Source organism: Leucopleurus acutus (assembly GCF_964270905.1).
Source record: "Leucopleurus acutus genome assembly, chromosome: 2".
NCBI classification, from domain to species: Eukaryota; Metazoa; Chordata; class Mammalia; order Artiodactyla; family Delphinidae; genus Leucopleurus; species Leucopleurus acutus.
The window spans coordinates 168,380,877-168,408,653 of record NC_139143.1 but is presented as its reverse complement, the minus strand read 5'-3'; the positions used below and the strand labels follow the sequence as shown (position 1 = coordinate 168,408,653).

Genomic DNA, 27,777 nt, shown 5'->3' with positions numbered 1-27,777 from the left:
GATGTATCCCAACTACTGTTAAGTCTGCCCTTACTGAACACCTGGGAGGCATGAAATCTTCGAACTTCCCAACCTCTAATTATTTCACCTCCGAAGTAATTATTAGCGGGATCCAAAAGAGGCCTTGAGAATACCAAGTTTTCTAAGGAGACAACTCAACCTGAGGGTGGAGAACAAATGCACAGACAAAGAGCATGTAAAATATGTTTTATTGTTCTTTAAAAGGGCTCAGGGTTTGGTTTTAAATCAGGCTGCACACCTTTCATCAGTCTGACATCTCCCTCACCATGTCAAACTGGCTTCAGCTAGCAATACTTCATTAAATCCAAAAGAAAAAAAATGTTTAATTTTGAAGAAAATCCAGTTCTGAGAACAATTAACATTAGTCTGTAATTTAAAACAAAATGAGGGCTAATGTTTCATGTTGTTTTATATACCCTTCTCCTCATACAGAACCAGGAATGTAATTTTCCCAACTCAGGCAGGCACTGTTACTGGTGGATACTGCTCTCTCTCTCGCTCTCTCGCTCTCTCTCGCGCGCTCTCTCTCTCTCTCTCTCTCTCTCTCTCTCACACACACACACACACACACACACACACTCTCACACGCTCACTCTCCCTTTCTCTCTCTCTCCCCCTCCCTCCTTCCCTCCCTCCAAACAACAAAACTCAGCATGTCAAAGGAAAAAGGTTTGTTCTGGTATTGATCAAAACCCTTGGAGTCAACTGTCTATCTGAGCTTAGAGGGTATGCTGTTTTGATCTTGAGCCTATGTTAAAGGAATCTACTGTCAGGTTCTGAAATAAAGAATTTTGGATAGTACCATCATTTTTCACTTTAAAATCCTAGAAACAATTTCAAAAAGCATTATTTTGTTTTGTTTTCTGGGATGGGGGAGAAGAGAATCTACAGATTTTTATTTATTTAAAAATCAAAACAACTCGGCATAGGAAATAGGCAGTTCACATAGCCAGCCAACATCTGAGGTATCATCAGTGTGAAACAAGGTCCTGGTCCATTCCTACTGGCCTAGCTGATCCTAACAAAATGGGAAGTTTATGGCTCTGCACAGCAAATTCCAACAGGACAAGATGACCGTAAGACTTTATTCAAATCCTTAGAAGCAGAGCACTATTAATTATGTAATATTCAGCTGGAGAGTGCAAGAGCCCCTGATGGTATCCTCCAACTTGCTTTGTCAGTGCAGCCTGGTCACAACTGCAAAGGAGCAGCAAAACAGCTTTTCTAGATCAATACATTGAACCCAGCAAAGAATCTGCAGAAATGATACTACACCACTGCACTAGCCACACAGTCCCTTTGCTACACAATGAGCTGCTCTATGTCTCTCTTCTACCCTATTATGGCCTGTGGACACATACTCACTAGGCATCGTTGGTTTTGAACCAGCAAAAAAATTTTTTTTTAATCTCACAAAGAACCTAGTAAGAAAATAACAAGGCAATCAGTGGTTAAACTGAACTGTACATATAGGGGGCAGTTTGGGAAATACCCATTACAGGCATTTCTCAAGTCTAAAATATTGTGTCTTTGCTGCTACTCCTTTGACTGTTCCTGAAAATTCAGAGTACAAATAAGTCCTAAAATAAAAACTTTACACTAACAGCATTCTCTGACATCATTAGACAGAAAATCAGAGTAATGCTACAGCCCACAATTCTACAAGGTGTAGAAAGTGTGCTAATGCTCTGCCTGGACATATCTTTAGTGACGGCCTGGAGTACTCCCCTTCCGAAAACAACAATCTCTGGGACATCCACTTAGCTTCATTGGTTGGAAAAGAGATGAATTCGACTCTCAGCTAAGTTCTTTGAGAGACTCCTCTTAAAATGCCATTTCCCCACAAATTTATCAAAACAAAAAAGGCTCCTGGCTACTTTGCCTAATGTTGAATAGGGTTTTCAAGAAAAGAAACTAACATGAATACCCCATCATCAGTAAAGACTAAAAAACACCTGGATCATATACTATATACGCCACTGCCTTTTTTTTCTTTTTTTTGGTGTTTTTTTGTTTTGTTTTTTTTCCTAAAAGTGCCCAGGTGGGCTTAAGGCTGCCAGACTGCACACACATCTACAGCAACATGGGCTTCTCCTATTTCACCTACAACTTGTATCAGGGGAAAAAAGAGGGATAGAAGAAAGTGAGAAGAAGGGAAAAATACACCGTGCCTCCCCCCCCCCCCAAGAAAGAAAGAAATCCACAAAAGGGAGATCTATGTGCCAAGCATAATGGAAGAGTGTGCTCCCCAAACAGATGGTTCTGCAGAGGCTAATGTTCTGCTGGTTTTCCTTAGAGACCTATTTTGAGAAAGTTTAAAAAGACAGGAGATTTTGAAATAATTCAATCCTGGCAGAAATTCAAACTCCAACACTAGGAGCAAAATCATCCTTCACTAAATTAATCCTTTTTTTTCTTTCTCTTTTTCTTTTCTTAAACATTTTATTCACGTTATAGAGGGATATATTCTTGTTTGTTTGTTTTTTTCCAATCATTAGGAGAGTGGCTGAGGAGTACTGAATCCATCACTACTTTGATGACACAGTTAAGATTCCAGATTCACATTTCCAGGTACCAAGAGTTCCCTCTAAATGCCACGATCAAGTCAGCCTTCGTATACATTTCTTTCTACTGAACGCAGCAATGCCCATTGGTATCTCTGAAGCGTAATCGCATCTTAGGTCGGTATTTCTCCAGGTAAAGCAGCTGTTTGGAATTGAATGCTCCCCTTCTTTTTCTGAAAATACAAGAATGGCACACTTTATCATGTAAAAAAAGAGCTGCCTGATTCACTGAAAAGTGTATTTATGGCCTATGGCCTTTCTAACTCTACACAGCTGAAAACCAGCATATTTCCCATACAACATCACTTCTTAAGTGAAAGGGCTGAACTGAAACATGAACTTTCTGTGTGCCTTCCTAAAAGAAGAAATAGACAAATTTTCTTTGCTAACTCTCATTAGAGTCTATTAATCGTTTAATAAAGATCAGAATGGTTAATCCAGAGACATCTGACTATACTCTTCCCAATTAATATATTCTTCATATTAGAAATGGCAGCAAGTATTTAGGATAAATGAGGAAGTATTTATATGAAGCAGCAGACACAGATGGCATTCCTTGAAACATGTTATCTTCCTAGAGCTACCATACATTTCATGCCCTTTGTCACAAAGTCATTTTTTTATTTCTTTCTTTCTCTTTTCTTTTTAAGAAAAGGTTAGAAAGGGAAAGGGCAAGACAATAACTGCCAAAGAATTCTGGACAAAAAAATAGCATGGCCTGTTATTCCAGACTGCTGTCAAGATTCTGTCTGGGCACTACCATCCTGATTCTGTGACTGAACAGGTCACTTAAGAATCCTAGGTGATTAACTGCTCCTCTATAGTTTCTTCCTTTCCTCTTTGTCACAGAGAGTTACATTTGGAAGGCATTTTGGACAGCCATTAAAAGAGGCACCACATCACTGAGACTCAGCTACCTAGCTATTCATTTTAAAGACTCCTAGATGTTCAAGTCATATACTGGACATATTCCACAATGCCCAAATTTGCCACCTAAATTAGAAAATCTTTAAATCTGGGAGCCAGTAGTGTTATTGTGAGTCTCTTTATCACTTGCCATTTTTGATATCTTCAAATAATATTTTAAGCCAAAGACAGCAAATTACCCTGTACTATGAATGGGTACTTTTTATAATTTCTTTCTCTTGTATGATTTTGCTTTGTGTGTTTTTTTAAAATTAATTAGTTATTTATTTATTTGGCTGTGCCGGGTCTTAGTTGTGGCACGCAGGATCTTTGCTGAGGCATGCAGGATCTTTAGTTGAGGCATGAGAACTCTTAGTTATGGCAATGTGGGATCTAGTTCCCTGACCAGGGATCAAACCCGGGCCCCCTGCATTGGGAGCTCAGAGTCTTAGCCACTGGACCACCAGGGAAGTCCTGCTTTATGTGTTTCTGAACATAAAGCTTCATACTCACTGTCTTATAAACTGAACTGCATCTTCGTACTTCATTCCACATTCAATCAAAGCAAGTGCGACCAGCACAGGTGCCCTGCAGAGATAAACTCATTTGTAAATAACCACAGGTCTTTGGAATTAAAGGATTTTTTAAAACCCAGGATTACTTATTACCAAAATTATGTAAAGCTTGAGCTTTCATTGTTCCTGTACACTAAAATATCTGATATTTTTCTACATAGTAAAAATATCTAAATCATTACAGGTTCTATGGTATTTTCTATTTTCAGTAAAGTACAAAATTCTAAACCTTTATTACAAGATCTTTACTCTTTAAAACATCATCACATTATATCTCAAATTTTCACATCATTTTATGTCACCAAAAATCCACTGATCTTTAACCATTATCATAGTAAATGACCAAATGGATTATCTTGAGTGTCTCAGAATTTTTGTTACAAATCAATTTTAATATCATCTCTTCATCAAATACTAAAGAGGTGCTAGACTTCCTCAACAAAATCCTTTCCATGAGCTGGGAGAGTGGCAGAGAATTCGTAATTAGGAGTTGCTTTCTATATATATATTAATATAACAAAGGAAATGATGTTTTTAATAAGCCCATTATAAGGCACTAACTTTGGACTGACTACCTAACTAGGATAGCTATTAGTTTAAAAAACTGCCCTAAATCAGGATAAGGACTAGAGACGTCTGACCCTGAAGAAGAACTGTACAACACTAAACTGCAAAAGAGGAAAACAGCGAACGAAAGGGTTGAGCAGAGGTAACAGCCTGAGTCACCACCACCTTGAGGCAACAGCAGCTTGCATTAATGTTTGGAGTCAAAGTGCACATTATAAATTGACATTTAATCTACTGTTGATGAGTGTTGCAACACCATTCCATGCAGTGCTCAAGGAAAAAGATTTTAAAATCAAAGTCAACTTTCATTCTCCATACATTTCCTTTCAAGAATTTAAGGTTCAACCATCTGCTCTTCATCTATTAACTTCCATTCATCTCAATCTAAAATTAATCATGTACAAATTCTTCAAATCTAAAATTATTTTAACTTTGTTGCCCATTTCAAACACCTAAAACTTTGATTACTGGAAATGGAGAAACTGAATTAAGACTGTATTTTTGGCTCAAAGATAATTACATTAAACCAGTTCCAAAACAACTTATGAACCACCACCCACTAAACCCAGACTCAGACAATGAAACATAAGAAGTTATTCTGAGAAATCATTACACCAGCTTTTGCTCTCGTTTCCTTTCCTTTCAGGCAACTTAATATTTAGCGTAATAAATGCAGTTTCTATCAAAGTGAAATTTTTGATAATGAATTCACAGACAAAAGGGGAAGAACTTACCTTCCCAGTCCTGCAACACAATGCACTGCAACACAGCAACCTGGCTCTTCACGAAATTTGGTTTTTAGTAGGTTTAGCCAATCGTCAACTATCTGATTAGGGGGTGGCGCTCCATCGTCAAAAGGCCAATCCTGGGAGGAAAAGGTCTTTTACATTAAATTGATATTTTCTCCAGAATTAACATCCTAATGCACAACAGCTGCATACACAGGGCAGGCCTAATTGCACTAACTGTTCTACATGTACCGATTTTTTTTTTAATAAATGTATGTATGTATGTATGTATTGCTGCATTGGGTCTTTGTTGCTGCGTGCGGGCTCTCTCTAGGTGCGGCAAGCGGGAGCTACTCTTTGTTGCAGTGCGTGGGCTTCTCGTTGCCGTGGCCTCCCCCGTTGCAGTGCATGGGCTCTAGGCTCACGGGCTTAAGTAGCTGTGGTGCGCAGGCTCAGTAGTTGTGGCACACGGGCTTAGTTGCTCCACGGCATGTGGGATCTTCCCAGACCAGGGCTCGAATCTGTGTCCCCTGCACTGGCAGGCAGATTCTCAACCACTGTACCACCAGGGAAGCCCCATGTACCTATACTTAACCACACAATTCTGATCACTTCTGAAAAATGATCCAAGATCAAAATTCAAGTGTGCCAACTCAGCCTTCTCAATGAAGCATACATAACCAGCAACATAAGCATCAAACTTTTTCTTTGGAAGTATGTCTTATCACAAGAGTGATAAGAGGTTAGCATTCTTCAAATATTTTATCTGAATAGAACAGTAATTAGACATAATAGAGAAAACTAAAATTAAAACCAAGACAAAGTAAGAGAGGACACACCACCTGTCAATAAGATTTAGAAGTCCATTTTGGCAAAGTATACCAACTGGTATCTCATTGGTCTCTACGAATATAAATATTTTTGAGGATTATCCCCAAATAGCTCTAAGTTATGATGTCTTTTCTTTAAAGACTCTGATAAGTAATTTCCAACAGATCATAATAGAAACATACTACTATCTTTGTGCTTACATATGTATTTTTTTTAAAGTCAAGCAGCAAATATTTTTAAAGCTCAGCCTAAATTATACACACCCCATTTTACAAGTATAGTGCCACATGATATGATCCTGAGGAAATGAAAACCATTTTCTCAAGTATTCCCTTCTCTTTTTATATTCATTGATTTGGGTTGTTTTTCAATTAAGACCAACCCCATGTGCATTCACAATACAGGCAGGGATTTATCTTCCTTGTTACCTCACACAAGGTCCTGAGAAACCAACACAAGTCATTTTGAAGAAAGGGGGGAAGGGACATTCACATATTGCATCATACCCTCTGTCCCATCTAACTTCAAGGACAGAAATGCAAAGACACTGGGAATTTTTTTTTTTTAACAATACTATTCTAATGAGACTGGATAAGGACACTTTAAAATATTAGAGAAGGAAAAAGGGAAAAGTGACAGAGCACTAAATTGATTGTGCACTCATTACTGGCACCACTAGAACACTTCATGGAGCCCATTAGCCATGACAGCACATTATGTTTGTCAACTACACCCCATAATTAAAGGGCTGTCAATGTTATCATTATAAATGTCACTACAAAGTTTAACTGTAAATAGCAGTAAAACTAGTAAGTACCTTAGTCAAGAGCTTACTTCCTCTAAGACTCCCTAAAATGCATCTAGTTAAGAAATAATAATATGAAACATGCTTTACTTACTCATACAAGCAGTTTCTATCCAAAAAAATCACTAAAGCAGTAATTTAGAAGCATCTGAACTTCAAACTGACATGGCTGAAACCACCGTTAGTCTTTTCCAATGTGCTTCTGATTTACAAGAACATTGGTCAAAGGGTTGAAAGGTCTCACTTTGGGAATATCCTCTTATAAGGTGTTCCAAACCCTCTTCACCTAGCAAAAGTAAATTAGCAATCCAACTTAAACTAAAATTTCTGCCTAGGCATTAGGGAGAAGGGAGGGATGAATAAGTGGAGCACAGAAGATTTCTAGGGTCATGAAACGACTCTGTATGATACTATAGTGCTGGATACATGTCATTATGTATTAGTCAAAACCCCTAGAACATACAAGAGCAAACTCTAATGTAAATTATAGACTTTGGGTGATGATGATGTATCAGTGTAGGTTCATCAGTTGTAACAAGTGTACCACTCTGGCGGGGGATGTTGATTATGGGGAAGCTATGCATGGGTAGGGTCAGGGCATATATGGGAAATCTCTGTACCTTCTGTTCAGTTGTGCTGTGAACCTAAAATTGCTCTAAAAAATAAAGTTTATTTTAAAAATTTAAAAAAAAATTCTGCCTAGGAAAAAAAAGAAATTCCAAGCTTAATTCTAAATACCCTTGGTTTTTTTCCAGCTTTAGTTAGACCTTTAATTTTATCTGATCACAGCTCTTTAAAACAAAACAAAAGCCTAGATTTAAAGGCCTGGAATAAATCCCAGATCTACCACTATCTTCTACAAACTACTTCAAGTTCTTTAGTTCATTTCTATTTCATAAAGGTGTTTACCAACATTACTGATTCAAACAGACTACGGTCAATCTGCAGTTCATTTTCTCACCCTGCCAACTGTCAAGACAAACTGATTTCTCATCTACTCTCTAAAGAACATACAATACAGGAAAAGGAACTTGTATTTGGTTTAATTTCAGAACTTAAAATTCTGTTTTTATTTTTTTAAACACAGGGCTACATTTTATACACGTTTATACTTATCCCCAGTGATTTCCAGCCAGGGGATCTTAACGTCATTTAGAAATAGGAATGCAAGCAAAGTATTATTACCATGCCATACTATTAAAATACATTTTAAAAAACATTATGTTTGGCTATTTGATTTTTGTGTTTTCACCAATGTGGAAGTGAGGAAACTTTATGTATCAGATGTGAGACAACTGCCTTACCAACAGGACATTTATTTTCTTTGCATCAACTGCCTTCTCAACTACTAACCAATGCAGTGAAGACTACAGAACTAACTCTCAATAAAAAATAGGCACATAGGGGCTTCCCTGGTGGCGCAGTGGTTGAGAGTCCGCCTGCCAATGCAGGGGACACGGGTTCGTGCCCCAGTCCAGGAAGATCCCACATGCCGTGGAGCGGCTGGGCCCGTGAGCCATGGCTGCTGAGCCTGCGCGTCCGGAGCCTGTGCCCCGCAATGGGAGAGGCCACAGCAGTGAGAGGCCCACGTACCACAAAAAAAAAAAAAAAAGAATGTCTGATGGAAACTACTTTCAGTTAGATTCAAACCAGTAGCCTTGAAACAAAAGCTAAATGTCACATTAATTTCCTAGAGAAAAAAAATGAAATTTCCATTTTCTTGAAATAAGTGTGCACTAAATTTTGCCTTTTTTGTTGAAAATACTCTGCATCTGTGGACTTCAAGGGCATAAATGAACAAAACTGCCAATCCAAAGGAATTTTAACAGATTGCTATGATTACTGTATCTCCTGTAAGTTTAAAAAACAAACTATGAGTGCCAAGTTTTAAAAATATCTATGTCTGAAAGTGAAAAATTTGTAGTGAAAAATTAAAACACTACACACTCACTAGAACGTGGATTCCTTCTTTTTCAACTGGTGCTTTATCATATGTAGCATCACAAACTCGAACCAAAGTTGTCACTCCATACTTCTTAAGTTCCTTTAAAGAAAAACAAATATAAGGAAACTTGTTTTTAGAATCTGCAATGAAAGCTTTAAAAATATACTCTTATAAACTGAAACGAGACCTCATTCTCAAAGATCAAAATCATTCTCGTTGTAACAACATATACAATAGACATTCTTGCATTCAAAGTGGAAGCATCAATAAGGCCCACCTTTGTAAGGGGCAATTTGGTAGCATTAATGCAAAAACTTTAAAAACACACACACACTTTGACCTAGAAATTCTACTTCTGGGAATTTATACTAAAGAAATAATTAAAGATATACACAAAGATTTAGGTACCAGCATGTTTAGCACAGGTTGTTTGGGATGGTATAAAGACAGAAACATTAATGGTCCAAAAACAGGTGAATGGTTAAAAAAGTATAGCACATCCATACAGAATACTATGACAGCTATAAAAATAATACTAAGGAGGTTGGGGGAAATTTTTCTAAAATACACAGTGTGATCCTATCTATATGTATATTTATAAATATATACATAAATACAGAAAAAACATCTAGACACCAGGTATTAACAGTATTTTTAAATTGTCTTTTGCTTATCTGTAACTTCTCATTTTTATGTACTAAGTACATATTGCTTTTTATAATTTAAAGAAACAAAAGCAATTTTGAAATTAAGATTAAATAGTGGTATTATACTACAAAGTCAAGTAACACACAATTACAGCCAGAAGTCTTGCTCCTTTAGAAGTTTTCCTACAGTAATGCCTAATCCAGTCACTAACTAACTTCAAGAGGTCACCGACATCTTTTTATAGCTGCAGGAGTCTATGACCAAGGAATCCACAGGCTGAAAATAGTATCATGTAATTCAGCCAGGCTTAAAGGTGACTGAACAACCTGAGGGCATACCGGCCTGGAATTAACTTGTACACTGTGTACACAAAGTTAAGAAGCTCAGAGAATTAAAAATATAAATAAGCAGAACAGTGATATCCTACAAGAAGTGTCCATCATCTGGTTATCTAAAGAGAAAGTTATTTTAATTGCTAAAGGACTTTATTATTCACAGAAACGCCTTCTCATAAAACAGACTCAGGAAAGTTGTTAATGTTATATAATGAGTCAGAAATTTTTAAAAATTTCAAAATACAAATAAAATCCCATTAAAGTGAACTCCACAGTAGCTGTTCATTGAAAGTTTCCAGTAGAAATTTTTTATGGTAAATATTTGTGACCTTCAGCAAGTCAAAACCTCTTCTGAACTCAGTTTTGCCATTTGTAAAGTGAGAGAGGTAGATTTAGAATCCCTAGGAGTTCATCTAGCTCTCTAAGTCTACTCCACAAATACATCAACAGAAATCATTGAGACTGAACAATCTGAGAATGATTAAAAAGCTTACATTCAAATGCCTGTTGAATAAAGTACAAAATGTTTCTCTACTACTACCAATAGAAAAAATGCAGGATCTGACATAAAAATGCTACCTATAATACCTTTCCTTCCCCTAAATTTCTAGACCCTTGAATAATGTGGTTCCTACTGCTAAGTAGTTCTAGGGTAGCTTTTCATCAAAAGTGGTTAGGGCATTTTAGGAAGAAATGGGTTTTAGTGTCAGAGATAGTTCTACCACATACTGTGTGCCTTCAGGCAAATTACTAAACCACTCTGAACCTCAGTTTCCTCATCTGTAAGGGAAATAATGGTACCTATACCTCATAGGGTTATTGTGAGGAGTAAATGATATAATGCATAAAACTGCTTATTGTAATGCTGGGTACGTACTAAGTATTCAATAAATGTTAATTAGCTTTATTATTGAAACTGTAACAAAAGAACTGCTAATAATGTTCAAAGGAAAAAACACAGTACTAGACAATCTCTAAGATCTCCTCAAATTCCATAAATGTTCTTTTAAAAATCTGTTTTAACTAATTCAACTCAATTCAAACAAAGACTGGTAAGATCCACAGGATCAGTATCATCCATACTCCAATCACAGAAATAAATGGCTTTGTGGTATAAGATTTCTTTAGAGTGGTGTTAATTTTTTACAGGATTTTACCTATAAATCAATCCAAAACGTAGACCATGCTACAATCTTACCTCTGTGAACTTGTTGAGGGTAGCGTTGGTAGGGTTGTGGGTTATCAGAAAACGCATGTTCTCATAGGAGATCTCCACAGGGGCTGGACGGTTCATTATGGCAAATAAAAAGTGTGAGCGTGCGTGTGTGAGTGTGATGGGGAAAATGAAAAAAAAAATCAATAAATCTTGAAATGTTTCACAGCAGAAAACATTAAAAAGACCACTAAAATGCCTATTATCGATCAGTGTTTTCTCTATTCAACTTGTTTATTCTTTAAGAAGCTTCTCCCTTCAAGATAAGCAGAAGTATTTAGAATCCACTTGAATCCAAATTCAATTTGGGCCTCAATGTCTGCTGATGGATACCTTCGGACTCCAAAAAAATCCAACTACATACGAAACTTAAGCAGCCTTTACTACATTTAGGCACTAGTGAGACAAGTTAAAAGAGTAGGTCGCTTTTCACTTTTGTTTACTTGATGCTTAATTTTACTGGAGTCATTAAAAGATATATGCTTGCAATAAAAAAAAAAAAAAAAAGCCAACTATTTCTGAGGCCAGTCTCGGTGTCCAGAGTCTTCAAGGCAATGTTAATTATGGCACATAGAACCTCCAAGCTCACTTGTCAGCGGAAACGCTGTGCTGAGCCTGGCAGAAGTCTGCCCTCACGCTCAGAATCGCCATAAATGTGCAACGTATATTCCAACGAAAAACCTGGAGGAGACAATCATAAAGAAAATGAACTGGAGGTTGACAGCAAACACAATGCCCAAAAGTCAAGAATACCTTCTTTATGAGCCCAAAGACATCTGAAATGGCGCCACTTCTAAACTACTGCCATCTACCAAGAATAGGATAGAAGTACATACCAAGAGTATTAAAAGTCAGAGATTTAAGTTAAGTATGTCTTGGGACTTCCCTGGCTATCCAGTGGTTAAGACTCCGAGCTCTCAATGCAGGGGGCCTGGGTTCCATCCCTGGTCAGGGAACTAGATCCCACAAGCATGCTGCAACTAAGAGTGTGCATGCCACGACTAAGGAGCCCTCAAGCCACAGCTAAGGAGCCTGCCTGCCACAACGAAGGAGCCCATGTGCCGCAACGAAGGAGACTGCCTGCCACAACTAAGACCCAGCGCAACCCAATAAACAAATAAAATAAAATAAATACTAAAAAAAATAAATAAAAGACACCGTGCTCCCACTGCCGGGGGGGCAGGTTTGATCCCTGGTAAGGAAATTAAGATCCCACATGCCGCATGGTGCAGCCAAAAAAAAAGTTAAATATGTCTTCCTTTTTTCAAAACGAGGCTCAATAAAGTTCTATACTAATAAGATTATTTCTAACTCGTCATTTTAAAATGAATTTTTAAAATCATTTTAAATCATTTTTAAATGATTAAAAGATACTTAAAACTTCACTCCATGGACTCTTTTATAAAGTTCACATCAAATGATCTCCTTATTTGTCTGCTTTGATGTTAACTATCTTTGGTTAAAATTATATCTGTAAATGAAGGCTATTTACCAAAATTCCACTTTGAGGATTTAATTCTTTCAATCCAAAATATATGCATTGGCCCCATTTATGATATCAGTTCATAAAGTTCATATGATACCAGTTACCTTCTTTTCCTCACAACTCTAAGTAGTTTTTAACTACCTATGATGAATTAGGAAAGAGGATCAGAAAAGTGACTTGTCTAAGGTGAATTAATTAGCTAGGCCCAAATTCAGACTCTTCTGAAAAGTCCTGTATTTTTTCCCAAGGTACCACAATTCCAGCAGACTCAGCTAATATATAAATCCCATTCTCTCATTTCTAGTCCAATTTATCTTTTTATTATTTCTCACATCACTACCTCAAGAGTACAAAAGCATCCAAAGGTTAATGATTCACACAGCAGTCTCCTGCCCAAATATTATTCCTACCAAAACAAGGCAAGAAGAGAAGTGGCAGAATTTTTGAAACACAGTAATCTGTATAGCTGGCTCAGTCAGAGTGTCAACATAATCATAAGTTCCTCTGGAAATAGGGACGAGGTCTAAGTTCTTCTGCTTGCCTCTTCCCTAAGCCACCAATAAATGCTTATTTAGAACTCTAAAAAAGATGACTGTAACCAGACAAATGAAAGATAATGACTACAGAGGCACCTGCAGGAAGAAACTGCAAGAGGTAAGAACAAACCTAAGCCTCAAACTTTCAAGCCTAATCTTCTATCTTCAAGTCTTCTTTTTATGATATTCTTAATGGCATTTAATTTGTAAATTATATACTTCTGATTATATTACCATAGACACAAGCTCAAAACTAAAACATTCCTAAAATATAAGAGACACAAGAAATTCAAAATGGCATTGTAAGAACTTCAATACCTCAGCATAATGAGTTATCCACTACAGTAAACACACAAAACTTCTACATTCAAACTAACAAAAACATAATACACACCATCACCCTTCCTAACTCATAATCTAACTCATAATTCTAACTGTAACCCTAAAACGCAGCCACTTTAGATCACACATTTCACAGAGTACTCCTTGTACAGTCAAGGAATTTTAAAGCTGGCAGAAACTTAAGAGATCAAATACACTGACCTTTAAAAAGAAAAGTTGCTGTTTGGGATCCAGAGAGATTACAAAGACTTAAGACCACACTGCTAATTAGCAGCAGATCAAGGACAAGAACCCAGGTCTTATTTTCCCTCCAATTTTGACTAATGGAGGTATCCACATATTTTTCAAGTCATAATCTTATTCATGACAGTGTAACTTTTCTTCAAATATTTGGTTGGATGTTCATTTGCAACTCTGTGACCTTATAATAAGGGGAGAAAAGACTATTAAAATAACTACTCAAAGAACAATGGTTTGCGTGCAATGCAGAGCAAAACACAAGTAAATTCTAACCTGTTTGAATCCCTTCGGTTTAATGCTGTTATGGCAGCTAATATGTGTGTCAGCTGAGAAAGGCACTGAAAGACCAGCATTGTAGTGACAGCCAGGCTTAAAAGGTTACAGCTCTAGCATTAAGTTTTCTACCCAGTCATCAGTGTTTGTCTTCTCAGAAAACAGAACAACCTTTATCCCATCTTATTCCTCCAAGCTCAGTTTGGAAGGACCACTCCCAGGGATAAGGATAACTTATTATTAAATTTTCAATTCCTTTTTTTTTTTTGGCTGCACAGCTTACAGTATCTTAGTTCCCTGACCACGGATCGAACACAGACCCCGGCAGTGAAAGCACAGAGTCCTAACCACTGGACCACCAGGGAATTCCCAGATTTTCAATTCTTAATACCATACTGAGATCTCCAGCAAAGGAATTTCTGCCAAATGAAACACTATGTTCTATCAGTGTTAACAGATGCATGATAAAAGCAAGCTTCTGTTCCTTCCCCCTCCCCCAGGAGTTCAACTATACATTAACAGTTAAATGTTCTTGCACCTGTCAATTCAGATAAACTAATGTTAGTTTCTGTGACACCCATAAGAATGCAAAGCAAACAGTCTGTATAAAAAAATCATAAACAACCTACCACAGCTGGAAAGTACTCAACAGTTACAGAGCCATACATTTTAGCATAAACTCAGCACCTGTATACCTTACTGGAAAACTTTTTTCTGAAGTTTTCTCTCTGGCATTGATTCTGCTCTACCTACTCAAGTAAAAATTGATTTTTACTTTAATTTACCAGATGATGGAAGAGGCTGGTTTACTTGACACATAACAGTGATCAAATTCAAATACGCATCCAAATATTCTCTCCACCCTTTATCTTTTATAGAATCTAACTTTTAAAATGTTGAATTTGGGAATTTCCATTTCCTAGGCAACATTTCCATTTTTAACAAAAGAATATGACTTCACTGAAGAATTAGAAAACGATGGTCTGTGACAGAGAAATCCTTTTAAATTAAAGAGGGAAGAGGAAAAGATAAAGAAGAATAAAGAAAGGGGGCTGGAAGAAGAACAAGCAAGCAGAGGTCTACCAAGCTAAGACAGTGCACTGCCAGTAAGACTAAGTCAATAACACAACAGAGACTACTTAAAACTCTGAAGAGGGGTATGTTACAAGTTTAAATATCCACTGTCAATGCTCAACTGCTAACATCTACCTAGATGAGAACCAAAAGCCAAAATGCATGGAATAATACAATACCCATCACTTAATCATGGCACAATGTTAAAACGGAAAACAATGGAGAGGTTAAAAAGAATAAAACACCTATATAAACTGATATGGGAAGATGGCTAAGAGATACTAGTAAGTGAAAAAAGCAAGGTACATGATAATATAAACAGTATATATAGAAATATTTGTGAGTACTTAGTATGTTTTCACTCAGGCCAGGAGCATGATTTACAATATATACCTTCTAAACAGTTACTGTTTTTTTCCCATGTACACTTATTACCTTAATTTCTTTTAATCTTTTTTTTTTTTTTTTGGCTGCACCATGTGGCATGCAGGATCTTAGTTCCCCGACCAGGGATCGAACCCATACCCCCGGCATTGGAAATGCAGAGTCTTAACCACTGGACAGCCAGAGAAGTCCCCTTAATTTTTAATTCTAGGGTGATAAAGAACCTACAATGATTTACAATTTAATTACATCTTTAACAGTGCTATAACCACTGGATTACAAAGAGCCTCAAAAGGGCTAGTCCTTCTGTCCCTGGCAAGCCTGTACCTACACATTTCCAGAAAGACAGCTTTCTTCTTTGTTAAAGATACTAAATTATGGAGTAAAATTCAGATCTTGCTTTGGCAACTGTAATTCTAAGTTCAAATATAAATATAGAGAATTCAAGGGCATGAACGAACTTTACAAAATCAGCCCCATTTAATGTAACCCACACTTACTGGGCATCCTTTTAAAAATCCTGTCAAGCCACTCACAACAAGCTTTCCACTGAAATCACTTCTATTTACAAATTAAAGTGATGATGCAAAAACCCTCTAATTTGATAGGTTATGCCAGTATTCACCAAATTAAAAACAGTACATTATAAGTAAATGTACAAAAGAACTCTAGATCTTAGAAAATAAAATCTAAAAGCAAAGGTCTGAGGAACAAGTATACATTTACTGTTTACTTTTCTTGCCAGAAATTCTACAGGAAGTCATGCAAATTTGAGTCAGCGTGGTTTCTACAAGCAGACAACATGAAAGCATAATATGGTATACAAGACTAACACCTTGCAACAATTTTTTCCTAAGACAAATTAATTTCACCTCATTGAAGACACCTGCATTTCCCTTAAGTATGAATAATCTGTCAACAGTAAAGAATTCATTCTCAAGAAGGACTAGACACTGCAATTTGGCCAGTTAAGAATGTATAAATGCAAATATTTATTGGATACATAATATATACCATATATTCTTATATGGGCAGCAAGAGCAGTAAACAAACAAAAATTCCTGTCAGGATGGACCTTATATTTTAGCAGGAAGAAAAAGACAAATAAAACATGCAACTGCTATGGAGAAAAATGCAAAGCAGGGGAATCTGCAGTGTCAGAAGGGAGAGGGGATTCCACTTTTAAATAAGGCTAGCAGGAAACGCCTCAATGAAAAAAGTGACCTTTTATCCTAGTCCTGGGGTTTTGAGCCAAATAGATATTTGAGGAAGCATTCTAGGCAGAGGGATTAGCTCTTGCAAAGGTTATGAGGTGGGGCCATGCTTGGAGTGTTCTAGGAACAGCAAGGGGGCCAGTGCTACTGGAGCAGATAAGGCAAGGGAATGAATAGGGTCAGAGAAATAAAAAGAGAGGCTTATAGGCCAACAGAAGTATTTGGCTTTTACTCAGAGAAAAATAAGAGGTTTCAAGCAAGAGTGACAACCAATGTTTAAAAGGATCACTCTAGATGCTATATGGAGACAGATTATGAGTAGTAAGGGTGGAAGCAGGGAGATCCGGTAGGAACTTGATGCTATAATCTAGGAAACAGATAATGGTAGCTTGGGCCAAAGCAGTAGCAGTAGAGAGGATATGAATCAGTTTCAAGATGTACCTTGAGGTGGAACGCAAAAAGATTTGTCCACAGACTGGATATGGGGTCTGTGGGGAAAAAAAAGTCAAGGCCCTGAGTAACTGTTAATAACTCACAGAAGGCTGACCGAATATTCACAGACTATTCAGACAACAGACCATAAAATCTTCACAACCATCAAGAAAGAAAAGCAAGGAAATTCCTCTTTAAAGTACTACTGTATCTACTGCATTTTGACCATTTGAGATTAAGACTTGTAAACTAAAGAAAACTCAACATTGCTAATTAAACACTCATCTTCTGGGGCTTCTCTGGTGGCGCAGTGGTTGAGAATCTGCCTGCTAATGCTGGGGACATGGGTTCGAGCCTTGGTCTGGGAAGATCCCACATGCCACGGAGCAACTAGGCCCGTGAGCCACAACTACTGAGCCTGCGCGTCTGGAGCCTGTGCTCCTCAACAACAGAGGCCGCGATAGTCAGAGGCCCGCGCACCACGATGAAGACTGGCCCCCGCTTGCCACAACTAGAGAAAGCCCTCGCACAGAAACGAAGACCCAACACAGCCAAAAATAAATAAATAAATAAATTTATTTTTTAAAAAAAGAAAAAAAAAAAGAGTCCGCCTGCCAATGCAGGGGACACGGGTTCAAGCCGGGAAGATCCCACATGCCGCGGAGCAACTAAGCCCGTGCACCACAACTGCTGAGCCTGCGATCTAGAGCCCGTGAGCCACAACTACTGAGCCAATGTGCCACAACTGCTGAAGCCCGTGCGCCTAGAGCCCCTGCTCCACAACGAGAAGCCACCGCAATGAGAAGCCCCCGCACCACAACGAAGAGTAGCCTCCGCTCGCCACAACTAGAGAATATCGACAGGCAGCAACGAAGACCCAAGGCAGCCATAAATAAATAAATAAATAAATAAATTTTTAAAAAAACAAAAAGCCATTCATCTTCTGGGTGGGGGACTGGGCGAAGCAGGTGAAGGGGATTGAAAGGTACAAACTTCCCATTATAAAATAAGTCATAGGGATGTAATATACAGCATAAGGTATATAGTTGATAATATTGTAATAAGTTTTTACAGTGACAGATGGTTACTAGAGTTATAGACATGATCATTTCACAATGTACTTAAATGCCTAATCACTATGTTGTACACCTGAAACTAACATACTGCACCAACTAAATTTCAATTAAAAAAAAAAACCTCATCTCCTGGTTAACTGATCTCAAATTGGAAATTTTTACTTTCATACCTACTCCCAACTCATCAGAGCCCTGTCGAAATAAGAGCTCTACTCTCTGTACTACTTATCTTTGTTCATCCTCTCTATTGTTGCATTTATCAAACTAAAAGTGAATACACCTGGCTCCTTGAACTTAGACCATTCAAATTAATGTTAGTTCTCGTCCCCTACTGACTACAGTCCCGGGGAATTGATAAGGAAAGAGGTATCATTAAATTCTACAGAAATTATGATCCAAAATATCTGTAAACAAGCTAAAAATAGCAACACACTTCTTACTGCTAAAAAAAGTTTCAGAGTTACTCCCTTGGTTATTCCCACTTTTCTACTTCCTCATTTAAGGAGGGAACTTGAGAATCAAGTTCCAGTACACAAATCAATAATCAGTTCTATAAAAAGAAAGCATGACCTTGATAGTGCGAAAATATCTGAACACTTCAGAACCAGCAGGACATACATGGCCTGCCACTCAGAAAGGAAAGGAAAGCAATTAACCAACAGATCACACCTGCTTCTGAGAACAGTGACAGTTATTTTCTGAAGTCCCGTGGGCTCTGTTCCCACTCAAATGAAAAGGGAGTGGTTTTCAAATTTGTATGTACCCTGGCAATTAGAAGTAGTTGTCATTTTCTGGTAATTCCTACCTCTACAAATAACTGTAAGACAAAAATTGCATTAAATATTTTCACGCCATACTTCAAAATATTTACTTTTCAATTTTGTACTCCATTGTTCCTCTAAAGATTAGCAACTCTCCAGCTGAAACTCTTTGTCCAAATGTTATTTTTCCTTTCAGAAATAAAATTTAAATGAAGATAACAGCACTATGGCCAATTTTCACTTTTTCTAAAAAAATTATTTCAATACCAGTAAAAACATTAAAAATCCTAACACCATTCTAGTATGGAACATTATATTATTGTTTTCAGTGAATCTTTTAAAAATTAAGTTAAATAGCTCTATTAAATTGATTCTATTCATTCATATTTCCATTTCCAAGGAAAGGTATCATCAGGACTACCCTCTCCACGTGCTTTTTGTTTAAAGACTTCAGTTTATGTACATTTCAAGACTCCCAAGCCTCTTTATTATAAAGTTTAAGCACCTTCTTTTCCTAAAAAACTGTGGTAACCTCCTTCATACTATAGAGAACTATCTCAAATTCAGCTGCATTCCCATAAAATTAAATCCTAATATTTGTTTTCTTCTTTCCCTCCATCCTTCTTTCTTTAATCTCAAAAGGATAAATAATTTTCCTGGAGAACAATTTAAGTCTCAATCATTTTACTTTAGTTTCCAACATCACTATACATACACTAACTCAAGAACCACTGAATTATTTCATTAATAAGGAAATGTATTTGAGATTCTGAATTTCAATTGTAATAAAGCAAACTCAGTAGTAAAAATCCAAAAGGACACCCGAATTCACCCTGTCAAAACCACTTTGAAATGTTTTCTGAGCTATATCAGGACAGTTAGAATGACTGTAACAGCTGCAAGTTCCCTGAGGTTGCAAAATAGATACTTGGGAAAAGGTTATTTGAATCACCTTTCAAAATAACCTACAGCACAGGAGCAGCATGCAAAGCAAAAACTTCCAGGCTATTGTTAGCATTATTTAAAATGTATGTTTCAGAACTTAGCAGTTTATGGGTCAGCTTAACTCTTTCATTTCCCCATTTTGTCTAACATATTGAGCATATTTAAAGGTCCTGTTCAAGTATCCACCACCAAAAGAGGGGAAGGAAGCTCTCTATGTACAGGATATGGAATAAAAACATTCCAAATTACACCTTGTCAGCATAAATTCTTTTGTTTGAGCCCCAGAAATTTTTCTGCTGTTAGGGCATTTTGGTCCAAGTTTCCCCTAAGTAAGTTACACTTCACTTCCTCTCCTAAACTTGTTTCTTAAAAATCACATTATACTTCACAGCCATCTCTCTGTGCACTGAGTATTAGTACAAGATAAACAGACAAGAACCCAAATAATTCAATTTGGAGCTGCTGGTGGCCTTTTCAAATATGCTGTCTACCCACTAACTGAATTGCCCAGTAATGACTTGATGTTTATTCTCATAAAATACAACATTCAAAAGTCTTTAGAAACCATACAGTGAAAGTAGTTGTTTCACATTACATATGAATGTGAAGTAAAAATGGTGAAACACCTCTATAATTCCATGTCAAGGGGTGATTATTCTTTGGTCACCAGCTTAGTTCAACATGGATTCACTTTCCTTCTCTTCTCACTTAAAGAATGCAAAATTTAGGGGCTTCCCTGGTGGCGCAGTGGTTGAGAATCTGCCTGCCAACGCAGGGGACACGGGTTCAAGCCCTGGTCTGGAAAGATCCCACATGCCGCGGAGCAACTAGGTCCGTGAGCCACAACTACTGAGCCTGCACGTCTGGAGCCTGTGCTCCGCAACAAGAGACACCGCCATAGTGAGAGGCCCGCGCACCGCGATGAAGACTGGCCCCTGCTTGCCGCAACCAGAGAAAGCCCTCGCACAGAAACGAAGACCCAACACAGCAATAAATAAATAAATAAGTGAGGGAAAAAAGAATACAAACTTTAATCTTTCATGTCCTCTTCCTCAAAATGCTTACTGAGATGCAGGACAATATACCAGCTCTGAATGATACTAAAACCCAGCCCATCTAATCTTAAAACAAGCATTTGTGGAGCTCTCTTTGCATACCATATAATCACCATCCAGGATCAAGAACCTAAAAGAATCAATATGGGTGAAAAATATTTGATGATGAGCATTAAAATTTCATTATTAATGCTACATACTTTGAAGACACAAAATAAGCATGAGTAGAATGGAGTAGGATTAATTAAGACTTCTGAGGAAAGGTAAAATTTTTATGACAAGACTGATAGAAATAGAGACAGGCCATGGTAGCATGACTCGAGAAAGGAGCTAAGTCTTCGGTTAGATAGCTCTGAGGAGGCCTTGACCATGCTGAGAATTTTAGACCAATTCAAATGCAATAAAAGCTCTTAGGAATTTTAAAAGTAGAGTAGTAGTAACTCTTTGCTCACTGAGAGAAAACAAGTATTGCCATATTGGTGAGCATCTTCTGATCTACTGAGCTACTCCATAATTACCAGCAAGCTTCACAAAAATAGCCTCTCAGCTTACTAAAACCTACCTGATTGCTGAATTCTTTTTCCTAGTAAATAGATACAAGTTTAACTAAATTCTGCTTGGTGATGACCTCCAAATGAATATCTCATCTCACCTGAAAAACAATTCAGAGTTTAGGCTATGACTTAAATTTGATGTGCTCTTCATCCAGAAAGATCTAAATTATTTGAATAATTTAAACCAATCACCAAAAGGAAACTTGTTTGTAACCACACATGCAGAATGAAGAATGTCACTACAATCTATTGTTTCTCCATCATATCCTTCTCAATTTGCTGACAAATCCTGCTGATGACTCATATCCTTCTGTACCAACCAGTCACTCTGTTCCCTCATGACAGGCTTTTCACCAATAATGGAAAGAAGGAAACACACCAATTTGTTTTGCTATTAAAAATAGTAAATATCAACATATGTATATAAATCCAATCTACAAAGACTGTGGTGGTACAACCTAGTGAATCTCAAAACGAAAAGACTAGAAAAAGGCAGACTTGATTGTGAATTTGAATTCTTGTCAAACAATACATTAGTTAAGAGCCAACATTTTTGACCACTGCGGAAATAAAAATATAAAGTAATTTATCTGATCTGCTAAAGCAAATATATCATGTGCGCATTTTATGCCAAAAGAATTAACATTTTCTGAGAAGAATGAAATTTCAACCCAAAAATACATGAAAGGAATTAAATTCTCTAAAAGGAAAGAGGATTCTAACGGTCAAAATATTTTTTCAAAACAGGCTCAACTAGCAAAGAAAGGGTCACAGAAAAGCTTAATCTAAAAATTCTCTACAGTTTAAAAAAGAATGTTGTAAAATGTAAATTTATATTTAAATGATGAAATTTAGTTTCTAGATCACTTAAAATGGAGTGGATGCTGTGTTACAATCCGCAGGTAAGAAATCAGTGTAGGCAAACAAAAAACATTTGTATTCAAATCACGTAAAAACTGTTGGTATAATCTGTCAACCCCTTGTAGCCATTTTTCTGGCAGAGTTTATGCCCTGTAAGTCTATACTGATTGATCGGGGAAAACCACCTCAACATGTGCAGGAGAAAGGTTATTTTCTCATCTGGGTCCTAGTAACTCCACAGGGTAACTGTGGAAAGTGGACAGAGCCTGCAGTACTGTGCAGCTTCTCTCATGGAGGTGTCAGAGTAGTGACAGTTTCTGGTTTAGCCTAGACCCCTACAACTCCATGGAGCAAAAGATTCAGATACAATATCCACTTGAGCTCTACGCCAAGCAATCCTGTAAGGTTTCAAGTCTCAACAGAGTGGCCAGGAAGTCAAAGGAGCTAGAGAATGTGGTTCAGTCAGTACAATGAAGAATAACCAGAGAAAGCTATCAGACACCTCTGTATATATATACTAGTTCTGAAGTTGAAAATGGATAGAAGACTCTTCTAATACTCCAGATTAGCAGATTCAAATCACCATTTCCCAAGTAATTTTAATCGGTGGCATCCACTGTTCATTTAACAAACGCAAGATACAAAATTATTCAAACTGTAACATCAAGGACTCTTGCTTTACAAACTTCGAGAATAATCATCAGTTTCTATATAACCCAACTAGTATCTTGAAAAAAATCTCAAAGCAGCAACATCCCCCAAAGAGCAAAAAAAGTAACTGAGGTATCCTTTAAAAAAAAAAAAAGAAAGAAAACTAACTAAAAACTAAATTTCAAGCAAAAAAAAGGCGATTTCTTTAACATCTACTAATTCCTACATAATCCCCTGTAAAATGACTACAGTTAACTGGGGAGGAAAAAAAAATGGCTAGAGACTTAAGTACTTTAAGCCCCAAAGGGAAAAAATTTTTTTAATCCACTGCCATCTATTTACTGATACTCTTTAACTAGGATTCAGCAACTGATCTCTAAACCAATTTTCTTATCTGTAAAATTGGAAGAATGCCACTTACTCACTCCCAGGGTTATTATGAATTTAAAATGATATGATTCGTGATTTAGCACACAGAAGATTCTTAAGACGGTAATGTTGAATCCTAAAGCATAATGTTGGACTTCATAAGTACTCCAAGACCTCAAAATCTCTAACTACTACCCTAATTCAATAAACATAACTAAGTCTTCTATGTTAAAACTATGGGTCCTGATTTCCAGTTGCTCAAAATTTGTAAAGATCACCAACTTCTACAAGTAGTATAGCTAATGAGATATCACTTAAAGAAATCAACCTAACTTAGGCTTCCCTCTAACTTGTTTCACTCTTCCAAGAGCAACAGCTAAAAATTTATGTACTGCTCATCTGCATCTTATTTGTAAATGCTTTTTCTAGAGGCTTCACTGATTACCAATCCGACATTCCAACAAAAAAGGAACAGTACAGTCAAACCCTATAAAATAAATCTCCATTCAATTTCAACTTTGGGTCTCAAAACCATAAAGTGTTCTGTAACTACCTCATATAGAAATGCCATCTTTAAAAGACAAAGTGAATAAAAAGTTGCATCTTAAGAAAAATAAATGTTTTTCCTTGTTCACACAAATGTCTTTTCAAGTAAAACATAAATATGGGGCTTTCAGACTTTTTAAGAAACTACGTGCAAAAACATTCAAACATTTACTCTTCCCTAGTGCCACCAAAGTTCAATGATGTTGTAAATGGTTTCTGCCTATAAATTTGGTTCGTTCAAATTAAATATCACTTGCCTGACTCATGGAGGGAGTGGTCTGACTTCTGCTGTTCTGAGTCAGAATATACCAGGTTCAGCAGTTCTAAAAAATTTTTCATTTATATAGGTGGTCTAAAATGCTAGTAGCCTTTTCCAGCTACTAAATATAAGAAACTGTTGCATTAGTAGAAGTCTTAGTGATAATAATACTTTGAGTCTGTAGTTCAATTTATAATTAACAAAGTGCTTTCATATATATTTTCTCACTTGATCTTCAAAATCTCCTGAGGTAAAAATCCCACAAAGCTGAAGAGAAAGACTTTCACAAAGAAGTGACAACTTCTGGTTGACTCTTATCCCCATTAATACACTCTTCTTCTTTCCCCCAAAATAAAAAAAAAAAACATTTAAAAGGCTGCTGGGTTTCTTTAATCAGACTTTCCTCTCCCAGACATATCCCAGGTGCCTCATAAGACTCTTGTCTCAAAGCACCCTAAGGCCCCAAGAGAGTTCCAAGGCAGAATCTCCACCCACATAAAAGCCTAGCCTAACTTAGGCCCCAAAGAGCCTCAAGTCAGCATCTCCTAAATGATCTCCTTGCCTCCAGCCATTCAGTCTTCTGAATTACCTTCAACATCTCTCATCTGTACAAGCTGCTAGGTCACTGTGTGGATGAGAAACCTCAAAGAGAGACAACCTAGCGAGGGTAGTTGACGGTATAGTGGAAAAATCAAAGACTTTGGAGTCAGACTGACCTGGGTTTTTAATCCAGCTGGGACAAGTTACTTCACCTCTTTGAGTCTCTATATCTTCTCATCTCATCACTGTAAGTCAATGAGGGCTCATCACTGTATCCCTAACGTCTGGCAAATAGAAACCACTCAACGTGTGCCAAATGAATGCAAATGAGGACACCTACCACCTTTTAATAGTAGCTGTGAGAACTGAATAGAGTATAAAAACACCTGGTACATAGGAGGAACTTAATACTAATTAATCTGGTCCCCCACCAAACAGTATCAATACTATTTACTGTTTCTGAAAGCAGAGAGCATGCTAGTGATGCAGAAAAGGACACTGTAAGAAAAATATAATTTCTGACTTCTAATTACACACCAATGTTTTTGCTTGTAATTCTATCGCGTCTAGTACCAAAAGGACCACGCTACTCTTTGCTTGCATTGAAAAAACTCCCAACTTCTAAGAGACTTCCCACCATTACAGTATAAAATCCGTATCAAGGTACTCTTCATCAAGAACCTCTACTTTGGGCTTCCCTGGTGGCGCAGTGGTTAAGAATCCGCCTCCCAATGCAGGGACCATAAGTTCGAGCCCTGGTCTAGGAAGATTCCACACGCCTCAGAGCAACTAAGTCCATGCACCACAACTACTGAGCCTGCGCTCTAGAGCCCACGAGCCACAACTACTGAGCCCGCGTGCTGCAACTACTGAAGCCCACGCACCTAGAGCCCATGCTGCACAACAAGAGAAACCACTGCAATGAGAAGCCCACGCACCACAACAAAGAGTAGCCCACACCCCGCAACTAGAGAAAAGCCCGCGTGCAGCAACGAAGAATGCAGCCAAAAATAAATAAATGTATTAAAAAAAATAATGTGTCATTCTGAAGCCTTAATTTCCTTTTGCACCTTGAATAAGGCATAATTTCACTCACTTCCTGTCTGAAACTACTCTGTAATACAGAGGAAGGGAGCCAGTAACCACCATATTTAATCCAGCAATGGCTACAGTTTGGTGACTCCATAAAGACAAGCATTTGCTGAATGCCTACAATGATGCTAGAACTGCTAGATACTTTATACATTTCTTGAAAAATTCCAGAAAATAATAAGCTAGCCTATGGTTCTTCTTTATCATCAACATATTACACCATTATTATTATCATTATTACTACTTCTTAAAATCTTCTCTCCAGAAGGGTAGGAAAGAGATAAAACCTAAAAAACATTTCTTAAATTTACCTAACAATAGAATACCTCTCACCTGAAAAACTAGCAATACTTTACAAGAGTCTGTGCAATACACAAATTTGTTTTAGTTAGCTCTCAGAACCCCAGACTAGGGTGGGATGCCAATCATATGCTTGAAAAATTTGGAAATTCATGTCCATGTCATGAAATATGGGGGGGGTCACAGAGCCAGAAGATGGTAGTGCCACTGGAACAGACTTCTGTACCCTCTCCTCATACTTGAACCCAAGGACCCAGGGACAAGATGCTCCAGGAAAGAACTCCCTAACCCAGGACACCCGGGTTCACTATGGCCGTAGAGAACAATCAGGGAGAGCCTCCAGGAAGCCGGCTCACAGACTGAACAGTCGCAGGCACACACACCTCCACACTCCCTCATCTGCCGTTCACCTTCTCCCCAACCTCTCTCACTCTGCACTCAGGTTCTCCCCCCCACCACTCTACCTCGGGCACGAGAAACTCTCCCTCCCCCACTTACTCTCCGCATTTACCCCACTCTCCCATGCACACTCCTACTCCCCACACTCACTCGTTCCCACACGCTCCCCCTCACTCTCCCCTACACTCGGCCACACTCGCTCTCCTCCCACCCTCCTGACACTGTCCCCCCTACCGCCCCCCACTCTCACTCCCCCTCACTCTCCTCTACACACACACACACACACACACAGACTGCCCCCAACTCCCCCATCCACACTTTCTCCCCCCACGCTCTCTCTCCCCCCACATGCACACTAGCCCTGTCCCCAACTTACACTCTCGCCCTCACGCACGCACATCGCCCCCCCCACTCAACATTCTTGCACACAACACTAGTCCCTCCCCCTCCCACACGCGCGATCCCCCCACCCTGCTCACCCACCCTCGCTCTCCACGCTTCCCGGCGGCGCTCCCCCCGCCCCCGGCCCCGGCCCGGCCCTCCTTCCGGGGACGTGTCTCGGGCCTGCACTAATGGCTGCGGCGCCTCCCGCCCTCCCCTGCCCAGAGGCCCCGGGAGCCAGAGCGGGGGCCGCCCGGGAGCAGCGCACTCACGCTGGCGAGCTGGGGACTGGGCATTGAAGTCCGGCGGCGGCGGGAGCGAGGAGGCGCCTCTCTCCTCAGTCACCTCGGCGGCGGCGGCGGCGGCGGTAGCGGTGGCGGCGACGGCTCCCCCCCAGCCTCGGCGCGCGACACCCGGCCCGGCCCGGCGGCGGCGGCGCGTGTCCACGAGTCCGTCTTGCTGCTGCTGCTGCTGCTGCGGCCGCCGCTGCGTCTCCGGCTGCCGCCGCTGTCCCCGCTGCCGCCGCTGCCCTGTGGCGTCGCCTCGCGCCGTGCCCGGCCGCCGCTGCCGCTCCAGCCGCTACCGGACGGACGACGGTTACAGCCCGGCCGATAGCGCCGCCGCCACCACCGCTGCGCGCGCAGCCGGAACCAGCTCCCGCCGCCGCCCCTCAGGGGGCGCTGCGGGGCGCGGCGCGCGCGCCCTCCGGCCCGCCCCCCGCGCCCGCTGACTGGCTGGCGGGCCGGCTCGGGGCGGTGGGGCCCGCCCACCTGCCCCGCGGGACGCTGACCCACTGCCCTCGGCGCCTCCCCCGCTCCTCCTCGTGGTTCGTTCCGCTCAGCACTCCTGGCTGCGGAAGGCGCGTCCAT

General features: G+C 39.0%; 1 protein-coding gene and 1 pseudogene across 2 annotated transcripts in view; both read right to left on the bottom strand.

Annotated features, from left to right (window-relative positions):
- LOC309974959 (methylosome protein WDR77-like) overlaps window positions 1-27,777 on the bottom strand; it is a 462,921-nt pseudogene extending 435,144 nt beyond the window's left edge. The window contains exon 1 of the transcript in view: window positions 27,254-27,777. The product of the transcript in view is annotated as a methylosome protein WDR77-like (transcript). The remainder of the gene's footprint in view (window positions 1-27,253) is intronic.
- On the bottom strand, window positions 193-27,307 carry PTP4A2 (protein tyrosine phosphatase 4A2). Its single transcript, XM_082833323.1, has 6 exons — window positions 27,181-27,307; window positions 11,124-11,819; window positions 8,949-9,041; window positions 5,368-5,498; window positions 4,005-4,079; window positions 193-2,758 (listed from the first exon to the last, which is right to left on the bottom strand). Exons 2-6 carry the CDS (start codon window positions 11,217-11,219, stop codon window positions 2,650-2,652), a joined length of 504 nt encoding a protein of 167 aa, XP_082689449.1. The 5' UTR covers window positions 11,220-11,819; window positions 27,181-27,307; the 3' UTR covers window positions 193-2,649.

What these genes read in the sequence shown, in the direction of transcription:
- PTP4A2 (XM_082833323.1), bottom strand. Translation starts at nt 11,219, where the DNA reads ATGAACCGTCCAGCCCCTGTGGAGATCTCCTATGAGAACATGCGTTTT. An exon ending in AAGAAGGAATCCACGTTCTA is followed by an intron (nt 5,499 to 8,948) that starts GTGAGTGTGTAG and finishes TTTTCCTCCCAG; the next exon opens with GATTGGCCTTTTGACGATGG. An exon ending in GCAGTTCAGTTTATAAGACA is followed by an intron (nt 2,759 to 4,004) that starts GTGAGTATGAAG and finishes TTGTATTTTCAG; the next exon opens with AAAAAGAAGGGGAGCATTCA.